Raw genomic sequence first — 21,533 nt, 5'->3', positions numbered from 1 at the left:
CCCATTTTCTTTCTTTCCTCTATCTTTAAATAAAAAAAAATCCCTTCCGGTATTTGTGTGTGAATGTATTTTTCAAAGTGGGAAACGTCGGTCTGAGCGCGTCGGCCGAGTCGGTCCACCATGTGAAGCGGCCCAGCCGTCGGGGCTCGCGCCACGGTCACGTGCATCGAAGCTCGTCCCGGCGGAACAAGGAGAATGGTTCGTCCCGGTCCAACAGCTTCCGGAACAAGAACTCCACTGCCAAAGGTGGTGGAAGTGGTGGCGCCAGTGGCAGCGCTACCAGCGAGGCCAACAATCTCGGCAATAGCAGTGTTGCCAAAGTGACGGCACCGAAGGAGCACAACCGAATCCGAAAGCAGCGGGCGGTGTCGTTCGAGCAGACGTCGGCCCTGACGGGGACCACGATGACAACTTCGGCCTCCGGGTGTCCCATGCTGGTCGTTGGACCGATGATCAATCCGAAATGGCACGAGCACGCTTCGAAGTCGTTGGACGAGAAGAAATTGCTAAGTAAGCAGAACAACATCGGACCGCTGATGGATGGCGATGCGGATCTCATTGGGGACGATCAGTGTGCCGGCGGGGGCGCCCCGATGATCACGGGTGGTGCCGATAGCGACGGCGATTGGCACATGACGGACCAAAGCCAGACGGGTCAGATGCAGCCGCAACAACCGGCGCCCAGTTCGGTTGGGCCGGCGGCCCATAGTTCATTGTTGCACCACTTCAAGCCACCGCGGATATAAATGTAAGGTATTACACTTTTAAAGTAGGTATTTAAGGGGCGGGCAGTGGGCGAGGATCCGATCGGATCCAGAGTCGAATAATTCGATTTCATTCTTTTTTTATTTAATTTTAGTGTCTATTAACGTAGCTGTGAGAAATTAAGTATGTGGTGCGTCGTAAAAAGAATCGCGCGAGAGTGTTTGACGTTTAGTTAGACAATTACGGAAATTTTTACTATAGATGGTAGTCCATTGTGTAACAAAGAACTGATTCATTACTCTTCTTGGAACGGTTGAGAAAAAGGTAAAATTGGATCTTCGTTGTTAGAAATGTGTTCCGTGATTTTAAGGACATGGTACATGCAGTGGAGCTTTCTACATTAGACCATTATCTATGAATTATGCACCGCAAGAACCTCTTCACAGATATAAAATTTCACTGAAAATTACGCTAAAAATCATGCACATAAATGGAACGCCATTATTAGCGTAATTCCAAACGGGATATAGCCCAAATGTAAACAATATTTGACGTGAATCGTCAGTATTGTATACAAGTTGTAAGCAATCTTGTTAGGAAGAGGACCATTTCAGCGTATAATAGCGTAAATTTCCGCATGTTAAGTTTTACGCGCTGTTTATTTTTCATTATTTTTTTCTGTGTTGATAAACAATGAAAAGCAATGCGGAAAATTGACGATAGCACTCCCTGCTTACCACAATGGCTCTTATTCAGAATTTCAAAGCAAGAATAATCAAGCAAACTCTGGCAACCAGTACCGGGCTGAAGCTGTAAGAGGCGGCAGACCCAGCCCGACTTCTATTCATGAATTTCAGTTATTATCTGCCTCTGAAAACACCGAAGATGGAGCTTGGTCTTTCAAATCTATTTCTCAGGCATCTGTTGATGAACACGTGCAGCCATATGGTGTTCTCTTTTTCGTAGTCAGTGAAAACCAAAAAACAGGACTCTTAGAATTCGTTAATTTGATCCAACGAAGCTTGACCATATGGTGAACACAGGATTTTCCGGGATGGAATCTGGCTTACTGTCGCCAGAGAGTCTCATCGATCTTCTCCTACATTCGGATCTGGATCACTTTAGATAGAGCTTTGAGAACGGTACATAGCCTTGCCAGTTATCGAAACTAAGCAGTTTATCTTTTTAGGCATCTTCATCGAAAAAGTTACAGTGCCCGAAATATTGCGAAACAAACGATGCTACATTAGAGCAGATGTAATGGGGTCAGCTTTCAGTATTTCGGATGTTATGCGATCGATTTGTTAGATTTGGCTTTGATTGGATTCTATGCTTTGGATGGACGTTTGTGTTTTAACAATGAAGGAGCTTCGATATTGACGCGTAGCTGACCAGTGTTTTTTTTTTTTTGCATACATCCTCGTTTCTCATTCGTAAGCCAGAGCGACCGCCCATGTATTGCTTGTCCCATCGTACGGGTGTTTCGCTTCCTTCTTCAGAACCGACGGACTAACCGACGACTATCGTTACGCTATATTGGCATTTTGTTCAATTCTCGAATCAAGAAGGCTCGCTTTTCATTCTCGGCTGAGGCGGATATGATCGTTTTGATTTTCGGTAACGTCGTCATCAGATACTCTCGTGACCTTGTGAACCGGTCGATAAGGGAAGAGCGATCATGCGTTCATCATGTCGTTGTTACTACAGAATTCTGTGAATAGAATTCCGTTTTCGCTCATTTCTCTGAACCCGTGGCGTCCCATAATATGTTTGAGCTGTAGGATCCGTTCTTCGTATTGAAGTCGACCATGAAAATCTTGACATCATCCTTCGGAGTTCTATGTACGGCTGAAGAAATGCTCTTTGTCTTGCAGATCGACAGCATTGGTAAGGTTTCGTATCATTGTTCTGCATCTGGCAACGATTATCCTTCCATCTATGTAAGTTCCCACTTCAAACGCGTGAAGTGTGTCGATTAGTAGAAAATAAGAGTAAGATCTCAAATTTAATACAGCGCGCCTCTTTATCAAGTTGTGCCAAATTAAATCAGTCGTCGTTGTTAAATCAGTCCGAAATCGTTAGGTTCTCGAACAATTTATGAGTACCAGAGATATGTAGGACGCCTCTTCCCAGATGTCTACTCACCTTAACATGAACAATGAACGCAATGAGCGTTTACCGTTTAATCGACTCAGTATACGCGTTTTAAAATTTCGTTAATGCATCTGACTCTAATTCCTAGTTTCTTCAAAACATGTTACAATTCAGATACAACCAAATGCCAAACGTGTCAAACGACGCTTTCGAATTTATTCTCGAAAGACTTTGATTGAGTGACATTTAATAGATGCTGCATCAGATCAAAAGCCTTTGAAAGAGTAATATTTCAAATGCCAGTTTATGTTGAATCAACGGAAACTTGACTACCTAAGATAGTCTTAGATCTCAAAACGGTACATACGAATTATTTCAGAATGACTTGCGGAACACATTTCTAACAAATATGATTCGAACAAAACGATCCAAAATATAAAAAAAAATCGTGCATCACCCAAATAAAGTTAATGATAATCACATCGATTCCGCTTATTTTATCACTATACAAAAAGAAAAAAAATAATTTAATAGGCACTAGAAGTCAAAACAGTGGTATTCACTGAAACGTTGTTGGTATTACCGTTAAGAATAAGATAGATCGATTTTTCTCTCATTCGAAAAACCCAAACCAAAAATGAAACGTAACTGATTATGATCGGAGTGCGAGTGTAAGGCGCACTAAGCCACTCAACCCGAAACCAGGAAGCCAAATTTCAACCAACTGATTTACTGATATATTGTATCCAGAGACTACAAATTTTAGCTAAAGGAAAATTCTAATCGAAATCGATGTGTCCGTTTATAGAGTATAAAGTAAAACAGTTTTCGATCGTCATCGGTTCTAATTGTTCGAATACACTTATAGGGTAGCTGTCGTTTTCGTCGTCGGCAGATCGGTTCGCGGTCTGACCCCAAAAATAGAATGTAAATTTTCGTTGAATTTTCGTTAGTAGGTCTTAATCAATCAAGAATCTAAAGTGGATAAGCATAAAATGGAAAACAAGTATTATCAATCGTTTTTTTTTTTCTCAAATGAATTTCATTCATTACATTAAGAGTAAGAGCGGAAACTAAGAATGAGCGCTCTTTCAAAGAGTGTAGAATAAGCTAAGAACAATCCATTTTCTAAAATAGAAACACAGTACATGGTAACGGTAAACTACTCAACCACTAGCAAGAAAAAAACCAATGAAACGACGATAAACGTTACGCAAATATAGTCTACTACATTAGAAAACATTTACTTTATTCGTAATCGATATCGTTAAAGCCAACAACTCACACAACATTCCTTAATTGTACGACAAATGATAAGAAGAAGGGCAACGGGCATGGAGGAAGTAATTTTTAAAATCATTGCTCAACCACCAGTGTAAGAAATAGTAGGTATGGATAGTTTTCGTATAAGATGTAGGTCAGAAAGTCGCAGAATTATGCCCAAAATCTGAATGTTATCATAGGAACGGCTCGGACAGACCGAATTCGACAAAACAACAAGAATTATTCTCACCCTGACGTAGTAGGTAACCAAATATAATTTGCTAGAATCACAACCAAAGATTTCACCAACGAAAAAGATAAATCGACCTGTGCAGATTTCATTTTCATATGCGAACTTCAAATCGTTCATCTCCCGACCTCTCGCGGTAAACTGCTGGAAACTGTTCGGCTATCCCAGTGCGCAAACCATAATCTAGCACGGACGCACACGTCACTCTTACCTCCGCTTATCAGACGTTAGAACTGGGACAGTGCTGTCAGATGGGCTGATTTTTAAGTAAGCCGGGGGATGTTGAGGGCGAATTGTTGAAAAGGTTCATAAGGAGAGGAAAACAGTCATTAGGGACAAGTCTTTCGGAATCTAAAACTAAATGCACTCGCGTTTTCAAGAGCACACCTCGCAAAACGGAAGCAACGCATAACTGTCAATTTTATTATTCCACGTATGCTGCGACGCAGCAAAGCTGGAATAAGAAAAATGACATTTGTGTGTTGCTTCCGTTCTGAATGATGTCCCTTTAAAATTATTAACGCAGAAGCAATAGCCCAACACTCTCACTGTTTGTTAATGCAGTGACCGATACTTGTTGTTATTTTTCCTAACAATCATTCCGTTATACGATCCCAACCTGTTAACACGTTATTAATAATACCTCTAATAGTTCGTTTGTTACACAACGTGTTTCGTGGTGTTTGCGTCTTAACTCGAAGTATTAGTCCCTCAATTGATTATGGGCGACCAACGCAAGGATGCTGCGTTGAACGGAATTTACCAATTCGCTGGGAAAGGCTATGACGGCTAGCAGTTCCGTGTTCAAACCTGCTTGGAGTCTGTGAACGTGTGGGATGCCATCGTAGAGGACGCTCATGCGGTAGCTGCCGAAGCGGCCACATTAAAAGAAATGGATAGGACGGCTATAGCGTTATTGGTGGGTTTCGTGTCTGACGAGTATCTTGTATGTGTCCGTGATAAGGCCACTTCAAAAGTAACGACGAAGAATCTCGAAGATACGAAGAAATCAGCTGGAAGGCAAACCCTGATCCGGAAGCAAATTGCAAGATTGCATCTAAAGAACGGCAGCTCAATTCGAACTCATTTGCTGGAATTTGAAGACCTAATTTGTCAGTTGCATATGGCGGGATCAAAGCTAGAAGAAAGTGATAATTTTTCATCTCTGACGCTTTCGGAATTATAAGACGCTCTGGTAACTGCTCTAGAAAATTTACCTGCGAATGGACTAACGTATAAAGTAATGAAGACTCGTTTGAAAGCTGAAGATTCGAAGCGAAACGAACGAAACTACATCTTGGAAGATAATCCAGCAGCGTTTGTTGATGGCAACAAAAGAAAGAACCAAGGTTCAACGGTAAATGTCATGCATGTGAAAGAAGAGGCCATATGCAGAAGTATTGCAGTAAAGGTAAAGCTAATTCAAATGTATCGAATTCATCCAAAGCAGTGGCATTAATGATAGATCGAGGAAAATAAGAGCGAGAAATTGTCGGGAAGATCATCTTTAATTTGGACTCTGGATCGAGTGACCACCTCGTTAATACGAAAGCCTATGCTACATCCCTGAAACCTGTGTCCTATATGTTCCAAACCTTCGTGATAAATCAGTTAAGAATTTGTTAAAAGCAGAAATTGAAGTTGTGTTCAATGAAAAGTAAGCTATACTGAAGTTGAATGGCAGATCAATTGCTACAGTTTACTTACGAGGAAACCTATACGGCTTAAAATAGACGTGCCGAAGAAGGAAGCTAATCTATGTGACATTAAAGCTGGAAAACTGTGGCACCGGCGCTTGGGCCACATTAGTCAACGAGGTTTGGATACGATGGCTAGGCATCGCGTACCATGTGAGCCATGTATTCAAGGTAAGCAATGCAGAGAACCTTTTAATGATACTAGATAACGTGCGACTCGTCCTCTCGTGAGAATACACTCAGTCACGTTGTGCAAATCTATCTATTGAAGAAGACGGAAGTTGTTGAAAAAAATAAGGAGTACGAAGCAGCGGTGACGGCAATGATCGGCAAGCCAATTTCCTGGATGACCGTAGACCAAGGTTGGGAATATTTTTCGTTAAATTAAAAGACTACTATAATCAGAAAGGCGTTCCCCAGACAACCAGAATGCATGCATAATAGAATTGTTTTTCTGTTATGCGATGCCTATGCGCACAAATTTCATCGCTTACCAGTCGCGAAAACACTTTTTACGTACAAAAGTGGAGGCGATATAAGTGTATTTCTTATCCGACGTTGCACGGAAGTGTATGCGATGTGCACGATTTTTATGCGAGTTTGTTCGTTATGCATTGCGATGTAGTTTGTGATAACAAACTCTGTTTGACAGATAATCCGATTTCATGTGAGTTTGATTGCAGGAATATGCGATGTCAACAAATGAAGCTGGAATAAACTCGTAAAATAGCCTACTGTGCGGGAAAATTTATAAATAAACTGATGAGCTTTGCACAACAATGCGAATCTGATGAAACTTGGATCGGTAAACGATTTTGATCGTGCATTCTTATGCGATGTGTGGTTGTCTGGGTCATGCGTAGCCAATGCGTCACAGCAAAATGCCGTAGCAGAAAGGTTCAACCGCATTCCTACGTCGGCCTAGCACCACTAGGCCTCTCCAGCAGAAATGTAATTTACTTGTAAACCTAACTTGGACAAATTGCGTATCTTCGGATGCAATTGTTATTCCTGGATACCGGCACAACAACGGACGAAACTGGATCCAAAAAGCCGTGAAATTGTGATGATCGGCAGTCACCGAATGTCTACCGACTATGGGATAAGAAAACGAAAAAAAATCGCATATCAAGAGATCTCAAATATGATGAGTTTTTTTTAAACTTTTAGTGATTATTTTTAGGCCTGAAATTCGATGAGTGTTCATTTCCTTAAGCAGACCCCACACGAGGCATATATTTACAATACTTTTTTCGTCAAACTTTTCATCAAACTTTTCTTCAATATTTTCACTGATTAGCCGGCATGGCCGTAGCTGAAGAAAAACTCATTTTTTTCTTGAACTAATACAAATCAAATAGCGATATAACGCACAAAACACGCAAACACTCAACCGTCATCGACTCCTGTGGGCAAAGTGCGGGGGAAGATGAGGGGAAATATTGAAAGCAATATCAAACTTTTCTGATTTCCCTCAATATGTACTTCAATATTTTGGGTTCGCACTCACACCATCAATCTTTTTCTTCAATAATCAAGAGTTTGTCAAACTTTTTCCGTCGTGTGGAGTCTGCTTTATGTCGAAGAAGAGATGAAATTCAAAGTTGAAGCCGTACCCTTGTCAGTCACACGCTCATTTTTTTTCTACTCAATAGTGAGTAGTTTTGTATAGCCGTCTCTTTTTTTCCCACAGAAATTTTACTCACTTTTTTTTTTAAAGTGCAACCATTCAAAATTTTAGTAGTTCCATTCCACTTTTTTTCAAAAAGTGAGTAGAATTTCTGTGGGAAGAAAAGAGACGGCAATACAAAACTAATCACCGGTGAGTAAAATGAGCGTGCAGGTCTCAGGAGCAAGAGGGGGAAGATAAAGCACGAATCAAGGATGATAAACTAATTCAGAATCATAATGAAGATCGAGATAATCAGGAACTGAAAAAAAATGTCAGCAGCGCACTCCCTCTGCAAACTGAAAGACAGGAAGAATTGTCGAGGCACAACAGACAGGAGCTCAGGCTCCACGGGAAGTTTTTAAATAGATCAATCAAGATAACTCATTTTGCACTCACAGCATCAAAACAACGGCGGCACTGTATACGCGTATTTCTATTTGTGTTATTTTGGCAGAACATGTCTACGGTGCCTCGATCAGTTCGTTGCATTATGTCGCTTGAATTCTAGACATTTTGATTTAGTTTGTTTTGTAGTGATCAAATAACGAACTAATTGCTTCAAACATCGCCCAGTTTTTTTTACACGGTTTGGTTTTAGTCGTTTAAGACCTTCAGCGTCAATGAAACAATGAGTTAACCCCACGAAAAAATTCACAAAAATCAAAGAAAATTCAGGGGGTACTAAAAAGGCTGTGAAAGTTCAGGTTAGCCGAGAAATTAATGAATTCCAACCGCGTAAAAAAAACCTGGGTGTAGATGGATTCTGTTGAAATCGCTTAGAAGTTCACGATAAGTTTCGTTAATAGGATCACCAATACCAGGCAACATTGAACCTCCTTCCATAAGCGTTTGGACCGGGTTCCATTCATCCCAAACCGGACCAACAGCTTATCGATATTCGTTTCTTGAGCTAAACGTATAATGCTTCTTTCCCTGTTGAAACTTGGATTGACTCCTAAGAAATGGTTGGCTTCTTCATAATCTGTCATATTGAAAATGGACTTCAGCTGCTCCTTAAGCTTTATTATTGATGTGTTCTTCCTTCCAGGAATAAGCAGGTCGATGTAAATTTCATCCCCAGCGCGAATTCTTGTATACAAACAATAATCGTGTTTTGGACGTTTGAACCCCTAACAGTTTCTGGTTGAACTTCTCGTTCCAACACCTTTAACCCGTAAAGTGACTTGACCAGTCTACATATAGTGTTAGGATGAGCGTCGACTCCATCAGGTCCACTCACTCCATCAGGTCACTCCATCGCCATGAACATCTTCTGCTTCAAATCTCCGTGCAAGAATGGCGTTTTTACATCCGTTTGAAGGAAAAAGAATCTTGAGTGTATGCTGGCTGCCAGGACAATTCGTATTGTGATTAATTTTGCAACTCGAGCGAAAATTTCATCAAAGTCCAGTCCTGGTTTCTGCAAGAATCTCTTCACTACCAGTCTGGCTTAGTGTCATACCTTTTTCATCCGAAAAAAATCATCTTGGTTTCAACAGTTTTACTACGCCTGGACATTTCGTGAATTGTCAAACGTTATTTTTCTCCATGGATCAAAGTTCATCTATCAAATCTTTTCGATCTAGTCGATCTTAGATTTTATCGAACGTCTCAGGTACACCTGATGGAAATAAACTTCCTGAAGTAGCTCTATACGCAGTCAAATAATGGATCAATTAGTAAGCAAAAACTGTCGCGACATAATGAAGCAGAACCGTTGGCTACACATTCAAGGTTTTCGGGAACGGCAAAAAGCAACCAACAGTTGCCACTTCCTCAAGCGAAGCTGAATTTGTGGTCCTTAGTTCTGCGGTATCTGAAGTACATTAACATCAAACATCATTTTCTGCGAGAGAGAGTTTGTTAATCCATCATGTAGCAACTCAACATCAACTCGCAGATATGTTTACCTTCGTACCATTTTGTTTCATGGAGGATTTCGAAGTTTTAATCATTTAAATAATCAAGATTTTTCATGTTCCCGATATGGGTGGAAGCAAGTTTGGAGTGTAGAAGTTGAAAAGGAGACGCCAAGGCATTGATCCAAATCGGTTTTTCTAGTCGACGACAGACAACACCCATTTATACGGAGCTACAAGATCTCCAAGGAGAGCTGGAAGGAACTAAAGAAACACCACCAGAAGAGTGCATCCGCATCCGCGTGCTAAGGAACTGTTCGTATGTCTTGCAAACAATGCATTGGACAGAATCTAGAATCCAGTCTAAAGATGGCTATAGTGTTGAATTGAAAAGCATGACCGACTCTTCCGACATTCTGACGGTAGCGTTGGAAAGCCGTTAGGAGGAGAAGCTGACCATGGAGCTGGTGAAGCCCCAAGTAACCAAAAGTTGCTTTAAGAGTACGTTTTTCGCTTAATCAGCTTCACTGAGCTGCTTAAGCGAAAAACGTACTCTTAAAGGTACTTTTGGTTACTTGGGGCGATAATTGCTGGATGAAGGATGAAGGAGCGAACTGGAGAAAAAACCATCGAGATGAGTCGATCCACCGTACTGATGGGGACGAGAAAGCCATTGAATGTCATAACTGCCACAAACCCGATAATTTGAAGCGCAAGTGTCCAACGCCAAACGCTGGACGGGCATTTACAACTGGCGGTGGCGAAAAAACCGAAACCAAAAGCGAATATTGGCATGACAACACCATTTGCGTTCATGGCATCCTGGAGTGTGTATCGAAGGTGTGGATCGTTGATTCGGAAGCAATTTGGTTTAGGATTTGAATTTGAACCTGGTTTCGGTTGGAAGCCTGGTAGTTATGAGGCTGAGGTGATTTTCTCTGGTATCCGTGGTAGTATTATCCAACGTGACGGAGTCACCGCCGCAGTGGCAAAGAAAATTGAAGACTGTTAAGGAGTGCGGTGTGGTTGTAGCATTATACCACAAGAATTACATCCGTTATTGCAACCATAAAGTAGGCAAACGTGATCCTGATCATGAAAGTTTGGCATTCAAAAACGTAGCGTGTTTCAGAGTACTGCGACGAAGGTGAGATGACTCGGCTGCTATTACGAAAAAAGGAGGATCAACAATCTACGAAAGCTCGAAAGCGAAAGGGAGTAGATGAAAGCAATGAAGATACAGATTCCATTGACACCGCAAGCGAACGGTAAGTGTGAAATTAATAGAAACTGAAGATTTACAGAGGGCCATATATGTATGAACAAGCATTGTTCAAATCGCTGTTATTCTGCCTAACGTTCTTCCGGAACGGCTTGGGTAGTGACGTGGTGATCACTGTACCACGACAGGCCTTGCTTGCAGTCGCCAGTTGTCGAAAAATATGCTGGTAAAACATGTAGACGTTAAGACGGCTTAGACAAGTCGATAACTCGGGTCGGGCCTTTAACATGTCGGGGATAAGGTAACCCTCTTATCAAGGAACAACTAATACTCTACTTTACTCCACGGCAGGCTACTGACTGAGTATTCTGACCTGAGCCCATAACCTGTTTGGAGATAAAAGAGCCTCCTCACGAAAAAAGAATTAAGATAGTCGACTGTCGAGTCAAGTCTATAAGTGTCGTCTGCCATTTCTCTAGCAAGCGGAACGGAGAACAACACAACCTTTGTAGCTGTGCGACCACTGACTGTGTCCCCCAGTTGAATCAGCTGGAAAATCAATAATAAATTATAACCAACCAGGCATGTTGACGCGTTCTCTTCCAGTCAGATGAGATAGCATTGATATAACCAACTACCCTTTTAAGGATTTGCAGTCCAAACCTCGTCAAGTTGCATGTAGCTGAGTGGCAGTTTTTTTTTTCATTGGCGCTTGGTGTGGATTAGCTGAACCCCAACCATGGTATTTGAAAGAAATAGTCGTTTGCATGTTATCCGGCTGTGAACTTAAGCACTTCTGGGTAGAGGCGATTGCAACATCCCGCTCATTTCGGAAGATTATAAACAAGTAACTACGAACTATGAAGAAGTAACAAACCTGATGTAAATAACCTGAAAGTTTTCAGTTGTGAAGCACACCTCCATATACCGAGCAAAATAAGCAGTAAACTGCTCAATAAAGCGAAAAAGTTTATATTTGTTGGATATGATTCCCCGTTTTTTCGACAAGCTCGCCATCAGCAGGGATGCCACGTTCCTAGTTCTAGTTCCTAGTTTCTAGTGGGCTCAGAACAACAGGAAATACTTCTGCCAATCAGCTACAGCTGTCTTTATTTCAACAACAGGTATACACAATCATCAACAACAGTATCCCTTGATCCAAAGAGCCGGCGCATGCTTCCTACCCATCTTCCGTCCACGCCGAGGTGTCACACACTATCTGATATTCCAACACTCCCCCTTAGTGTGGACGCCTTGCAACACTTCTGGCTCCTAACACCGAGTCTCTTCTCCTAAACTCTTCTTCGCCGAAACAACTCCTGGTCCAATTCCGTTATTCCAAGTTCCGTTCCGTACAAATGGCCCTCACTCCGAAGTTTGCACGCCAACCTCTCTAGCAAATGCGCCTGTACAGGTGGCCCGACTCCGATGCTTGAACGATACCTCTCAATCTTCTGACGACCAGCTCCTGTTGCGATTCGTAGCTCCACCTGGACTCTTGCTGACCAGCCAGCAACCAATCGAACAGTCCAATCTCCTGAAGAATTCCGTTCGGCGCCACCCATGGCTTATGTGGCCAAACCATGATCCCACTGCGCTCCGCGACGTTTACGGCTGATCCATGATCCCACTGCTGTTACGGCCAAAACATCCCACTAAGATGTAGACCCCAATCCACAAACTGTTGGAAAACAAGGGAACCCTCTCACAAAGAACAAAACAATAATCCTCGATAGGCTACTGACTGATACTTCTGCCAGCAACTTTAGCTCTCTTTATTCAACCAACAGGCATATACAATACAAGAATAACAGTTTTTATACCAATGAGCAACTACAACTAACAGGCGCCTCTTCCTGCCCATCTTCCGTCCACGCCGAGGTGTCGCACACTATCTGATATTCTGATATTCCTTGTCTCCCAGGAGTATTCTTCGAGGTATTTGCCCTTGTGGCGATGTAATATACGCTGAAAGTGCTGGTAATGATCATCAGCCAAAGAAAACTAGGAGTGAGGCCCGTTGCAGTCAAGAATGTCAACCTAAAGATGTTTGGAAAAAAATATTTTCATGTGGCTACCCCTGGATTTTTGGTACCAAGAAAAGAGAAATAACGTCCTATCGTTGTGGTATGCCCTAATGTTGCGGTAGTGTTAAAGTAGTCCATTCTGGATATAATACCATTGCAAACAATTGTGGGAACGCTAAAACTCTTCGGATTAACGACTAGAACAGCTTTTGTTTGACAAAATTCCGTTCAGAACGATGAAAAATCGACATTTTTCGTTTAAAATTTGAATCCTTTGAGCCTATTATTGCGGTAGTGCTAAGGTCCTATTGTTGCGGTATCGCTCTCCATAAGAATTACATGCAATACCGCAACAATAGGACTGACCTTCAAAAAATATCGCAACGATAGGCAACTGCGTCCTATTATTGCGGTAGTTTGTTTTTATTGTGATAAAAACAAAACAAAATAATTTCAGCACAATTGACGTAATGTTTACTATAGTTAACGAGCATCCTATTCAACTACTACAATGTAAAAATCGACCAACAGGTAATTTTTGAAAAAAAATTGTAAGCAATTTTGTTTTGACACGATGCTTAACCCCTCCATAATAGGTCGTTTTACCCTATATTTGCAAGCTGGAGCGAAACCTATTCGGCCTAATGCAGAATTCTCGCTTAACTTTTCAAAAGGACCTAAGTAACATTTTTTTTCATGAATTAATTTGAATAGCGCAATCAACAGAACAACATGAAAGATTTTGATTGCAGTACTCAAATTAAATCATGAAAAAAATGTTACTTAGGTCCTTTTGAAAAGTTAAGCGAGAATTATTGAGTACTGGACTTGTCGTCAGCAATTCGAAGGCGAGCTACATAATATGAATAGGGGCTAAAGGAGACAATGTGAAGCACTCAGAAGATTAGTTCGTGGAAACGAAATCAACAGAAAACGATTCGTGTCAGGAAATCCTGCTTAGTTTGGATTCTGCGATACACTTCTTTAGAAAGAAGTTCAACGTCGTATCAAACTAATATCTGCAAAATACTCAATAGTCCGGTAATCGTCCACGGCGGACATGAGTGCTGGACATGGCTTGTGGGGATCCAGTGCTTGTTTGAGGAAAAATGCAGCGTATCATCCATGGTAGAATGCAAGTGGAAGACGAAGTATGGAGGAGGCAAATGGAACGTGTACAAGAAATCTTGCATTCAAAAAATTGCCAATGTTTTAAGGATGCGAATAGCGCGGTCCTCGTTGTTTCTAGACAGAAACACGGCAAATATGTTGATTATTTCGGAACCACTACATTACAATACACAGAGCTGTATAAACGAACAATTTATGATATAGGAGAGACGCTTATTGAGCACATATTTTGCAATAAAATGGTTGAATATGATAAGTAGTCAATTTTCTCATTTTCATTAAAAAAAAGTTTCTAGTTTATATCCTTAAGCATTTAACAGTAGATAATTAGAATTTTGAATTAGCCCATTTGACAGCACATCCGACCCAGATCTTCGAATCTCATGGCATTCATTTCACAATTGACTTTCCTGCATTTCAAAATATTCATATACATTTTTCTACGATCTCATTCGGTTTACACGTTTCCAAAGCAGTACTACTTGCTGTCCTAACGAATCACCGCTACAGCCCAGATGGAAAATTCGTTTTATTTGAGGTTTCATTTAAATAAAATTGAAATTATGCCATCGGGTTTTCACATTCTTTACTTGTAACGAACATATGCTAACTGTCCACCAGGAGGGTCGAAACATCACAGATTGCTGCTTACTATCTATGAAACGCATAGTAATAATTGGCCTATGATTTCCTTTTAGCTTTAGATCGAGAATTACCGAACCAATCACGTAAGATATTATTCGTATAACCAGAGTGAAACACACAGACAACCATAATAGGAATACTTCTACAACGACTTTAACTCGTTTTGGCATTCGAAACGAAACAACAAACAAAATATTAAAAACACACAACAATGGAAACGACAATTGCAAACACAACCAGAAGTGTGACACAATCGGCGTTGTTTTGACTATCGCGAACAATCGTCGATGTGAGGAGGAAGCTGTTAAATTCTTATGATCATATATATATTAAAACTCATTTCATGTCGAAAGTTGAATACCATTGAAATCGAACCGAACAAATTCTTATCATAACGAATGGATGACAAAAGAGCGATTTTTTATAAATATTAAACTGTCCGGGCACACAAAGTAAAGTTATTATTTTTCTTTTGTACTAAATATAGATATTTTTATTATTCTAAAACTCAACCAGTTTTCGAACTTCTCTTTGGGACCGTTCAGGGAGAATTTGATCAATCATTCGCGCGAAAAGCAGAAGACATAGTAGAGCGAAGGAAGTTTGGGTATTTGCATAATAATCATGTGTTCAATGAATGTATTTGATTACCGTTGTATGACAAAACGGAAACACGGTAGCAGGAGGGCGAGGATGTGTCAGTGACAGTCACAAAACATTTTTATCACTACAAACAACAACACAAGGGAAAATCAATATTGATAACAATACACTTGTAATGGCGAATTGTGGAGCCAAAGATATGAAGAAAAAAAAACAAGAAAAATAAATTTTATTACTTTACTATCATGAACTGGTTAGGATGCGTTAATTTTAGCTTATGATGACATTCCTTAGTGTGTCGTGCTGTCGTGAAGCGTGCAACCCCCGTTGGTTGCCCGATGAAGAATGAGTAAAAGTCATGACCTGCTATTCACTGATCAATTATGACCACGTATCCGTTATACGGATTTGCATATCTGCCATCAATGCATACTGGAAGTGGATTACCATCACCCTTACTTTCTCCTTCTTTTTTCACTAAAAAAAGAAAACAATTTATTGACTTGGGATTTTCATAATTAATTATCCACGTTTTTTTTTTTTCAAATAGTTAATTTTAATTTTACAATCCAATATCCGTACTTAATTTTCATATTTTAAATCATTCCAATTCAATATTAATATCAAATATTTCAATCCAGCATTTGATACGATTTTTCAATCCGATACCCAATCCTATTCTATCTTATGAACAGAAGTTGAATCCCAATCCAACAATAGAACAAAACAAGTTTTTTAATCCCTTCCTCTTTGTAATCCTCGTATTTCAAGAGTATTTCAACTATAGCTTGGTCTGCTATTCACGTTAGTGTTCTTTGGGCATTTCCACAGTTTTAAATAGAAAGCTTTTATATGACTGCCATCGCATGATTATGTACCTTGTATAGCATGCACAATGCATACACTCTTCCAGGGCCAGATTTAAGGGGTGGGGGCGGTGGAGTGGCAGTGGGCCGTGGCCACAAATTTTATGTACTAAAACCAATTTTTTTTTGTACATTTTGGGGCCCCCACAAACTGTCGGCCCCGGGCCCCCTTCCGGATAAATCCGGCCCTGCACTCCTCTCATGGAGTCAATGTAAACCGTAAACATCCTAGACCAGATCAAGCATCGAAGTCACCATCTTCGGATAGTGGCCAACTGCAGACGCTTTTTCAATCTCATTTCTTGTAAGTCAATTTTTCTGTTTTTTCTCATTGTCAGAATCTTTTTTTCTTATATTCTTATCCAATTTTTCGAATACATTTCATCCATTTTTTTTCAATACAATTTGAAACTAATTCTTTTTCTTCTTCTTCTTCTTATTGGCATTACATCCCCACACTGGGACAGAGCCGCCTCGCAGCTTAGTGTTCATTAAGCACTTCCACAGTTATTAACTGCGAGGTTTCTAAGCCAGGTTACCATTTTTGCATTCGTATATCATGAGGCTAGCACGATGGTACTTTTATGCCCAGGGAAGTCGAGACAATTTCCAATCCGAAAATTGCCTAGACCGACACCGGGAATCGAACCCAGCCAGCCTCAGCATGGTCTTGCTTTGTAGCCGCGCGTCTTACCGCACGGCTAAGGAGGGCCCTTGAAACTAATTACCAAGAACTAAAACCCGATATCGATAACAATATAACAATTTTTCAATTTACTATTTTACGGCCTTCGAACGAGTGGCATTCCAAGCACACTCTGTATTGGCTTTTGCTTTAAAGCTTAAGCACTCTTCCACAGCACCATTAAGATTCAAATTTGAATCGTCCCTTCTGGTGGTCCATAATGCGCTCCTCTTCTACAGAACATTCGACATCAAAACGCTGCAACAATCCGGCACTCTTCCAGAGCCCATTCGACATCACAAGTCGAAAACAAACCAGAAAACGAATCATTCAATTCGGTGCTCTCCCAGAGCGCCTTTGACGTCACAAGTCGAAACCGATGAAAAAATCATTCATTCAATCCAGCGCTCTTCCTGACTACCTTCGAGTTCTTCGACATCATAAGTCGAAACCGATGAGAACAGAAAAGAGTTTGTAATGAAAATGAAGAATAAATTTGATTTCAATTCGTGGTTATGAAAGTTTCGACCTGTATCGTCATAATAATTTGAAGAACCGGGATTGGATTGAGGTTAAACGTTGATTTATATATATCATAAAAGTGGAAGTGAAAAAAGAATGTGCCGGTAGTATCAGGAAGTGTGAACGGAGGCTATCCGAAAAATTCTTTCTGACGTTTCATTGCATGAATACGGCTTAGGAATGGAAGTGCAGTTTAACGGACAACATCACAGGAATTTAAGATAAGTACCTAGTTCTCATATATGGAAGTAATTTAGTTATTTAAACTTGACATGATCTCTTCAACCAACTTCTACTGCTTCAATCGAATGCAGTATGTGTTGTTAGACGCAAAATATCTGTTTTGAGATCCTGCGTTGTCAACAAGTTCAGAAAATGAAATTTAAAATGCCTACACAATGCAACATCTAAAGGAATTCACATTTTTATGTGCTTTTCACGTGCTTCTTATGTACTTCAAAAATAAAAAGGGGAAAGATTAGACGTAACTATGTGAATAGCATTATTACAAGCTTTAGATAAAACTTCATATGGAGTAGTCATCCGAGAACTATATTATACTGTTTAATTTTCTGGACCTGTAATTTACTATTCAACTTCATAACCTACCATTCTACTACTAACCATAAGTTAAACACTGACTTTGTTATCGAAAAACGTTTATTCCATGTAACATCTGTGGAAAAGGTGAAAACTGCTCCTGTTATTTTAAATGTATAAATGTGTTTAAAATAAATAAAATAAAATAAATAATCGAGAAAATAATTTGTGACACGAAGCTATTGTAAGTAAATATGGTATAATTATTAGGTGTTAATTTTTTTTTGTTTGTTTTTCATCGCTTTTGTTTCTTTTTCTCTCGTTCCAGAGAGCGAGTAATGGCGCTTAAACAAAGGCCTATCTGTATACTGATGTACATAAGTATTCGTCATGTTTTCATAGTAATCTATCTGAATTTGTGCGAATGATTTAGCCCATCTTATACACTAGACTAAAAACGGTGTCCCATCCCAAGACGTCGAGGACCCATGCAGTGTACATTAATCTTCTTAGCAAGTCACTCCCAACGATTCGTCCATCATCTTTCCCCATGAATGTGAAACGGTTGGTACGGCTGTCCTCGTTTCTTCCTTTCGTAGATTCAAAACTTCTCGTTGATCATGTTATTTATTACTAAATAATCTGATTGCCGGGGAGTTCTGGATTTTCTCCCAAATTCAAGCCTGCACGGTGGGCCTGGCCGTTTTAATACTTGGGTCATATTCATTATATGCTGCAAATATTAATGCAGACAAGAAAATGCTCGGGGATACAACCGACATTTCCAGGATGTTTTTCAATACTGGCTGTGCATGTGCTAAGACAAGAATGTTCTGTTTGAATACCAACGGAAGTTCTTTCAGAGAGACTTTCACCCAACTAGATCACAATATATATTTATTCTGGCCTTTGCTTGCCTTCTATTTGACTGTCTTCAAATCTTCCTTCTCATAGCCTATTTCAAATTTATCTCTTTTGTCAAATATCTTCCTCGCTTTCCATTCTGTTAGTAGAAAATGCATTTTAGACATAGCTAATTCTTTGAAGACTGATAGAAATGCTAGTACCTATTAGGTTGCTAAGAAAATAAATCAGAGTGCGTTTTTATATGATATGCAGATTGTTCGCGAGAATCAGAAGCTTTTGGTCTGCTTGTGCGGTGGATATGTGAATAGATTTTATTAATCACAATGCTGTACTTGAAAACATGCCTCAGAGACGTTTATTTAGGAGTATCAAATGTTCTGTCGGAATTGAGTGAAAAAAAGTAGATCATGTTTGTTTGTTGCTTGAAAGACAAATGTTCAGCATTCAGAGGTCACGTACAGTCACGATTTATTTAGTAGGCAGAGCGATCGGCCGGTCATGACATAATTTGTTCTGCTTTGTGCGGTTAGCAGAACGATCGCCTGATCATCGAAATGTTGTTCTGCTTTGTGCGGGTGAATAAATTAATTAGAAAGTGAAGATGCAGTTCGCGTCAGTAAGCAGTACGATCGGCCGGTCATCGAAAATATTGTTCTGCTTTGTGCGGTTAGCAGAGAGATCGGCTGGTCATCGACAATTTTGTTCTGCTTAGTGCGGTCGGTAATTAAAATAATTAGTTCGTTCGATTATGTTTTGAATTGACAAAACTACACGCTATACACGGCATACCGTTTACCAAAACGAACCCTGCCACAATACCTACCCCATATATCCAACATCCCAGTGATTTCTCGTGGAAGTGCAGATGACTCGTCGGCTTCTATCAAAGCGAGTATCACGTCAACATCTTCCTACCCATTCCTTAATTGACCTGCATTCGGACACGGCCGGCGCTGGTATTGCTTATTTTTGGGTCACCAGTTCTTACACATTGAAGATGATGTTAGTCCCAAACTTCATCTGTTGGTTCTCTGTGTATTTGCAGCTGACCTGGCAGTAACGGAGTAGCAACCGTGGGCGGTCAATCATGCTCATGCTCATGCTCATCATAAGTCGAAACCGATGAGAACAACAAATCGTTCAATCCGGTGTTCTTTCTGAGCGTCTTCAACATTACAAGTCGAAACCGATGAAAAAAAAAAACAATTCATTCATTCCGAAAAAATGTCCCAATCTCTCCCCACATTCTTACTTATTGCAGGATACTTATACAACAATAATGTTTAATCAGGAATAATTTGGCAGGATCGCCAAATATGGGGCTCGATTCCACCGAACGAACCATCCGTTGGTTTGTACGCTTGCATGCTGTCGTGAAGCGTCCAACCTCGTTTGTTGCTCGATTGAAAGAGGCAAAGTAATGGCCTGCTATTCACTGATCAATGATGACCACAGATCCCTTATACGGAGATGTTTGCGTATCTATCTGTCATCAATGCACACAGGAAGTGGATTACTCAGTTTGAGTCTCATACTTAGAAGTTTTGATTTTCCAGATTAAATCCACTCAAGAATTAGGAAGAAAGATCCCATAACCGAATTTATAAGAAAACGCTTCTCCGTTATTCCTTCATCATATTCATCGCTTCCGACATACAGATAAAAAGAAGCTTAGTGAAAGTTTATGTGAAAAAATTTCCAACAGGAACTGAAAATTGAAATTTCCCGCGTTTGATTCAAACATTTCACTATTAAATTTGCGTGAGGAAATACATCCTCGTTACACTATACCACTATGTACCATGCGCCTCCACACGCCACAGTGCCATGGATGTTAGACATTCCGTCGGGCAATCAAACAAAAGCGAAAATACGGCAGCAGATATTGTAAGCCCCACGACGGTTAACGATACCAGCAGAGAAATTCGGAGGCGCATAGTGTCTGGAAATCGTACGTTCTTTGGACTCCGTAAGACGCTCTGATCGAATAGAGTTCGCCGCCGTACCAAACTGACTATCTACAAAACGCTTATAAGACCGGTAGTTCTTTACGGACACGAGACCTGGACGATGCTCGTGGTGGACCAACGCGCACTGGGAGTTTTTTAAAGGAAAGTGTTGCGTATCATCTATGGTGGGGTGCAGATGGCGGACGTTCACACCGCGAAAATCGGAAGACTGCGGTGGGCCGGGCTTATAGCCAGAATGTCGGACAGTAATCCGGTGAAAATGGTTCTCGACAACGATCCGACGGGAACAAGAAGGCGAGGTGCACAGCGGGCAAGATGGATCGATCAGGTGAAGGACGATTTGCGGACCCTCCGCAGGCTGCGTGGTTGGCGAAGTGCAGCCATGGACCGAGCTGAATGGAGAAGACTTTTATGTGCAGCACAGGCCACTCCGGCCTTAGTCAGATAATAAATAAAACAAGTTCTGGCTGTACTTGTCTGGCCTCCATCCTCGCATTTCATCCGATGATGTACAGAAAATAGTGCCTGGATTTGCAATCTCCGTGTGATGTGATTCGCTTAGTTCCTAAAGAAAAAGATGTCTCGAACATGTCGTTCGTTTCATTAAAAGTTGGTCTCGAACCGTCACTGAAAGAGCAGGCGTTGCTAGCATCGAGTTGGCTGGACGGACTGACTGACGGAACGGTGGACATCAATCAGACACCTGTTTAATGCCATCACAGACGAGTATTCGTTTTTTACTTCTTCTTCCCACACACTCAACCGTGCTATATTGCAAAGATTGCAGACGACTACCTCTCGAGCTGACCTTGTATTTATATACTACCAGAACGTGAGGGGGCTGAGAACGAAAATCGACGATTTGTTTTTGGCTGTGGTTGATTGCAACTACGACGTCATAATACTGACCGAGAA

At 40.7% G+C, this 21,533-nt stretch overlaps 1 protein-coding gene and 1 pseudogene across 4 annotated transcripts in view; both read left to right on the top strand.

The window, feature by feature from the left end:
- The window catches only part of LOC134225744 (uncharacterized), a 174,699-nt gene extending 159,281 nt beyond the window's left edge, over positions 1–15,418 (top strand). Inside the window, exons 9-10 of one of the 4 annotated variants that reach the window (XM_062706082.1) lie at positions 79–748; positions 860–15,418. In XM_062706082.1, coding sequence (XP_062562066.1) covers positions 79–746 — 668 coding nt within the window. In that variant the 3' untranslated portion in view covers positions 747–748; positions 860–15,418. Of the gene's footprint in view, positions 1–78 lie in introns of all 4 variants that reach the window. The other 3 variants (XM_062706081.1, XM_062706080.1, XM_062706085.1) reach the window with 3 other exon arrangements.
- The window catches only part of LOC134222749 (zinc finger protein 23-like), a 102,355-nt pseudogene continuing 82,268 nt past the window's right edge, over positions 1,447–21,533 (top strand).

Source organism: Armigeres subalbatus, chromosome 3 (assembly GCF_024139115.2).
Source record: "Armigeres subalbatus isolate Guangzhou_Male chromosome 3, GZ_Asu_2, whole genome shotgun sequence".
Classification (NCBI taxonomy): Eukaryota; Metazoa; Arthropoda; class Insecta; order Diptera; family Culicidae; genus Armigeres; species Armigeres subalbatus.
Note: the sequence above shows the minus strand (reverse complement) of the source record. Positions and strands in the feature narration are given on the sequence as shown.